The sequence below is a fragment of the Nannospalax galili genome, unplaced genomic scaffold (genome assembly GCF_000622305.1).
Source record: "Nannospalax galili isolate Female #2095 unplaced genomic scaffold, S.galili_v1.0 scaffold902, whole genome shotgun sequence".
NCBI lineage: Eukaryota > Metazoa > Chordata > Mammalia > Rodentia > Spalacidae > Nannospalax > Nannospalax galili.
In genome coordinates this window covers 843,633-849,991 of record NW_008347814.1, presented here as the reverse complement: position 1 = coordinate 849,991, position 6,359 = coordinate 843,633, and the positions used below count along the sequence as shown (strand labels likewise).

The 6,359-nt window shown below is 39.2% G+C and overlaps 1 protein-coding gene across 3 annotated transcripts in view; it reads right to left on the bottom strand.

Moving 5' to 3' along the window:
* Positions 1–6,359, bottom strand: part of Sh3gl3 (SH3 domain containing GRB2 like 3, endophilin A3) — a 173,200-nt gene that overhangs the window by 50,427 nt on the left and 116,414 nt on the right. For 2 of the 3 annotated variants that reach the window (XM_008844441.1, XM_008844442.1), the window contains exon 2: positions 5,401–5,469. The exons of the other annotated variant lie outside the window; for it this stretch is intronic. In XM_008844441.1, the coding sequence (XP_008842663.1) occupies positions 5,401–5,469 (69 nt within the window). The remainder of the gene's footprint in view (positions 1–5,400; positions 5,470–6,359) is intronic. 3 annotated transcript variants of the gene reach the window in all.

Sequence of the window (6,359 nt, the reverse complement as noted above, 5' to 3'; positions counted from 1 at the left end):
AATCACAATTCAGATTAGAAGCTGCTTCAGTAATAATGAGAATCTTAATAATTAGTATTCTAACTAAAGTACACAATTCATTCACATTAACTTAAGATATTAACATCAAAGTTTTCTCTGCCCACACTGCAATTGACCTCTTCCTTCAGCAAACCCATCCTGCCTTTCTGGTTGTTAATTAATATAAAATTAATACATATCCAGTAAAGTTAAAATATAGATTTCACTCACCATTTTTATTTTTTTGGTCTTTTGGAGACAGGGTCTCCCTGTAGCCCCAACTGTCCTGGAACTTACTATGTAGACTAGGCTGGCCTTGGACTCACAGAAATCTACTTGCCTCTACCTCCTCAGAGCTGGGATTAAAGGCATGCACCACACCTGGCTAATTAATCACTTTATTTTATACTATCAATAACCCACAAGAAAATGTAAAGGAAAAGATGATGCCATTCACAAGAGTGATACAAAACCTGTGTCATAATAAGGGATAAATCTTAAAAGAATTCACAATAACTATTTTATTTATTTACATTACTTTATGCATACGAGTGGTTTCCCTGCAAGTATGTTAGTGCACTATGTGCATGTAGTGCCTGAAGAGGCCATAAGAGGGCACCACATCCCCTGAAACTGTAGTTAAGGACTGCTTTAGTTAACCACCATGCATATCCTAGGAACTAAACCTGGGTCCTCTATAAGAGCAGCCAGTGCTCTTAACCACTGAGCCATCTCTCCAGTCCCCACAATAACTTTGAAAAACCACATTTCTATATGGGAAAAATCCAGTTTTTGAAAGATGTCTTTCTAAAATAACCCACGAAGTTAATTCAAATCTCATCACAATATCAATTTTAGCTAAAACTTGGTAAGTTGGTAATAAAGTTAGATTCATAATTAATACTATATATAGGATTAAAACATGGACCTAAATATAAATGTAGTAACTTATAGAAAGTAATACTTCAAAATCTTGAGGTGAAATGAGGCAAGGGATAAACCTTTTTGGAGAACAAGATGAAAAACCTAACATTTGGCATATTACTACACAGGCTGTGAAACTTCCAGGGACACGTACCGAATACACAGTGTGACCACACAGAAAGATACTTGCTGGACCATCAATGCAGGATGAAGAACTCAAAACAACCCAAATTCTAATCAATAGGAGACTGATTAGATAAATTGTAAAGCGCTCATGTAAATGAACACTCTACTGGGTCATAAGGAAAAAATAAATAAGGAAGTTCTACATACAGGGGCTCAGGAAGAGCACATATGAAAACATAACCCACAAAGTTTAAAACAAAGAAGCAAAACCAAACCGCCCACTCTCCCAGAATGCAGGGATGTCCTGCACACACATGCGGGGGTGTTCAGGTTAACAAAATGTTATGCAAATATTTCTGGCAAAGCATCAGGAAAAATGGGCAGAGAATTTAAAAATCATTTCTGTAAAATGTCTTCTGTGAAGGCGTGTTTTCCAGCTGATTAAATCTGGAATTTTCACTTAGTGTTGACATCATGCCTAGGAGGTGTTGTCTTCTGTGACCAACTCTCCCCACCCAGCCCTGGCTGGGACCAAGTTTATGGTCATCTGTTAAATAAAAACAAACCGTATCTGTGTCCGTGGTTACAGCCGCTTTCTTTTTCTTATTATTTGTGTTTTCCCTTTTCTCCTTCTTGGTCATAGTTAATATTTTATCATCTTGTAGCATTTTATTTACGGTTTTGCTATTTGTTTGTTTGTTTTGAGAGAGGGTCTCCCTGTAGCCCCAGTTGGGCCTGGAACTCATTATGTAGATCAGGATGGCCTTGATCTCACAAAGGTCCGCCTGCTTGGGACTAAAGGCTTGAGCCACCACACCTAGCAGAGCTTTTCACTGAAGAAAATCAAACAACAACAACAAAAAACAAACAAAAAGCTCTTGGAGTTTGGTTTCTTTTTATTGTTATCTATATTGAGTTTTTAAGATTATTTTGTTTTTGATTGTGTGTGTGTGTGTCTGTGTCTGGGTGGGAGTATGTGCCCTTGAGAGGTTGAGGGCTGCCGCCTGAAGGTCAGAGGCATCTGATCCCTTGGAACTGAAGGCAGCTGTGAGACACCCAGTGTGGGTGTGGAATTCAGCTGGGGTTCTTCACAAGAGAAGGAAGTGCTCCTAATGGCTGGGGCTTCATTCCACTCCCCCATTCCAACCTGGTCTCTATCTTCTGCCTAGAGTGATTTAATTTGCCGGTATTTTCCTAACTTTTAGGCTTCAAGATGTGTTCACTTTCTCCCCTCAATAATTTCCTATTAACTGCACTTGAGATTTAACCATATCACAGTAGAATTCTGTCACCTGTGACTAACCCTTAATTCTACCTTTCCTTTCCTCCTCAAATTAAGAAGTAATTTCACATTTTTGAATTTCTAAACATTCAGAATTTGGAGGCTGTATCTTCCTTGTGATTCTTGCATTCTACAATTTTACTTTGGGATTTTTTTTTTTTTTTCCTGTAGCCAAATACATGACTGATTACCTTAACTGTATCTAAAGAACTTGAAAAGAATGTACATTTTCCCTGGCATGATGGCTCATCTCTTTAATCCCAGCACTTGGGAGGCAGAAGCAGGCAGATCTCTATGAATTCAAAATTAGCTTGCTGTGTACACAGCGAATTCCAGGCCAACCAAAGATATATTGTGACACCCTGTCTCAACCCCCCCCCACAAAAAAAAATATTAGGTGTGGTGGCACATACCTTTAATCCTAGCAGTGGGTGGCAGAGGCAGGGGGATCTCTGAGGTTTGAGGCTAGTCTGATCTATATAGTAAGTTCCAGACCAGCTGGGGCTACAGAAAGACCCTATCTTAAAAAAAAAAGGAAAAAAAAAGCACTTTTTAAATTTGAGGAATGCAGTCTATATTTACTTACAATCAAAGTTACTAATGATATTTTATTCAAACTTTCCATGAACCTATTGAGAATAACCAGCTTTATCTGTCACTTTCTGAGAGAGGTGGTTGAAGTCTCTGTACTGACTTTAGTCAGTTCCCCATGTATCTCTACCAGCTTTTACCTTACAAATTTAGATTGTAAGTCATGTGGCACAAAATTATTTATAATACTATAATTTGCTGATAAACTATATTGACTTCATCTCTGTAACTTTTTAGAAAAGTTCTTTTTCCACTTAGTGTTTTAGGTACCAAGCAGAACTTTAATGTAACCATCACTCCTTTAGTTATGGCACTGCTGTGCAGTTATGGCATGTGCCATGCATTATTTTTTCATATACTTTGTAATTTCTGTGTCATGTTTTAGGTGAGGCTAATCTCTTCTGAAAAGTCTGTAAAGTTAGTTCTTAGTCACATGGTAATACATATTAGCACACTTTTCTGTGCTGTAACAAGCAGATCATAGATTTTATCTTTTATACTTCTGTTACTCTCTGGGATTTTGGGAGAGGAAAAAGGGAGTAACCAAGAGAGATCTCAGTCCATTAGCTAAAACTATAACTACGACTGTCCTGGTAGGAGTGAAGATGCTCTCAAGGAAGACACTCCTGTCCCGCCTGTTGGTTATCAGAATGTTGAAGCAACGGACCTGGAGAACTGGAATTTCCTGTAGGAATCTCATGCTATGGGGAAACAATGGTGATGTCCTGGTGATAGTCAAAGGAGCAGTTCATCTCCCAGGAAGAGATTTCACACAGTTCTGACAACAAGGACCATCTTGCAGGGGAAACTAGAAAGGAGAGTGTCATGATAGGGGCCAAGCTCTGACCAGTACTGCTTGGTGATACATGTCCCTTCTGTTTAAATGTAAACCTCAAGTCACAGGGGAGGTCACTGGAATTCTATGAGTTCCTTTTCCCACTATAGCCACATTAAGTCTCCTTTTCCTGCTTTTCACCATAACTTGTCTCTTTAGGGGCTAGAAAGATGGTTCAGTGGTTAAGAGCACTGGCTGCTCTTCCAGAGGACCCAGGTTCAGTTCCCAGTACCCACATGGTGGCCAACAACAACCTTCTGAAACCTCAGTTCTAGGGAATCCAACGCCCTCATCTGACCTCTGTGAGCAATACACTCATACACATAAAATAAAAATAATAAATATTGAAAATAATGATTAATTGGTGCATGGGTGACAGGTGGCTGAGTCTAGCTTGTTAGGACTGTCAAGGCTCAGACTTTGAGCCTAAAAACTCTGATAACATAATTCCTGACATATGTTTTTAAATTTAATATTTTAATTGAATCATTTTGTTGGTGAAGAGGCTACTATTCCTATCCCTGTATATTAAGAGCTTTTAAAAATAATTCCAGGCCTGTCAATGATGTGAAAGTGTTTGCATGGCTTTCAATCTGCAGAAATTAATCTTTTTTCTAAATCAAAAACAAAATAATCTTTCCTCTCAAAGTACTAACATTTCTAGAAATAGTATTTCTGGGGCAGAAAACCAGGAACTTCCTGAAGGAAAGCTGGCCAGAGCCAAGGTATGTTAAAGAGAATACTCTCCCAGGTCACAGCCTGGGGTTGGACTTCCTTCCCCAGCAGCTGGCACAGGCCCCCACACCCAGGCTTCACCTGACACCCAAGGGCATAAACTCTGCTGTATCTCCTCCCTCTCTGGTCTGAGGAATCTATTAGAATAAGGCTGGTCCAAAGGGCCCAAGACAAAGAGGGAGGAAACTGAGGAAGCTTGTAATTACTGGTTCCTGGCTGCCCTGAAGCTACTTGCTGCTCCACACAGGTGACCGGGCGACAGAGCAAGAGATAGAGCCCAATCCTCCCTTGGAGCATGTTACAGTGAATCCTGCCCAGCTGGCAATACTTTCTAAATTACCTCAGATGCATCTATAATTCCCATATTCTCCATGTGAGGTTGGCAGAGCACACATTATCATCTTTGTATCACAGTTGGAAGAAAAAACCCAAAAACATAAAATAGCTAGTTTGTTAACCCTGCTAGAGCTAATGGCAAAAGGTTATTTGCTGTGCAGCTGCTGAAACACATGGGGAAAGCATCCTAATTTGCCACAGTATAAATCAGTTGTTATATATCGGAAAAGCCTTATCCAGAAACACATTTTGACTCTCTGAAACATATGACCACAATTACTTTGGCCTTGGCACTACTGCCAACACGGCCCACCTTTGTGCATTCTGACTTCTGGCCACTAGAGGGAACAGTTAGTTACATCCCATTTTCTTCCTGCCCAGACTAGATGGAATTCAGCACAGGGCCTGACATGGGTTTGGAAACCTGAAGGTTCTGCCTTCTGGATTGTAGAGCACATATCTGTATTTTAAAATCTTGTCTTTCCACGCCAACAAATACCCTTTACAGAAGAGGTTATGTCATACTGCAAAGAGTTCATTTCTAATAGTTTAGATGTTAAAATATTCTTACCCTTTCCATGTCCAGAAATTCATCATCCAGTTTTGTTCCTTCAGCACCACTTATTTTTTCACTAAACAGCTGCAAAAATAAACATGTGCTTTCATTGCACAATGATCTCTTATATTTCTTTTATTTCAATTATTAAAGCAAAAACTCTTGGAATTATCTTGTTTTGTTGTTGTTGTTTTAAAAAAGTCCTTTAACAAAACTTCCAAGGACCAGGAAGATGACTCAGTGGGTAAAGTCATTTGCAACAAAAGCCTGATAACCTGAGTTCAATCCCCAGAATCAAGGGAGAGGGAGAGAACTGACTATACAAAGTTGTCCTCTGACTTCCACATGTGCACAGTGGCACATATACCCCCCCAACACACACACACATACACACATACTAATAAAAATTTTTAAAAGAAAGGAAACTTTCAGAAGTAATGGTCATATCTCAGAGCATGGACAGAGGAACATTCCTTATTTGCTCCGGCTTCATTATGCACCTGTACAGCATCAAGCAGGCGGTAGTTCTAGCACAAGCAGACAAGGCAGGAACCTTGTCAGCCAGGAACACATAGTTCAACAAGAGTTAGTACCTGAACAGTCAGCTGAAATGAAGGAGATCAGCAATAACAACAAAAAATACTAGGACTTTGTGCAAACCACTATCAGAGCATCAACATGGCAGACCCTTCAGTGCTGTTTTGAACAAAATTTACAGTCTGAATGCAGCATTGGAGGCAGGGCACTGAAGACCTGTTTCCCAGAACACTTGGCATTTTGGCTTGCTTTTTTTTTTAATTTTCTAAAATTTATAATTTATTAGTTTACAATATAAAGGCGTACACTGCAAACATGGTGTTTATAGGTACATAAACAGCATATAAAGCTTTCAAAATATATTGAACCTCCTTTATAGTACAAGGCATATGATATTTATTCACAAATGCACAGTTATTTGTATACATAATGTACAT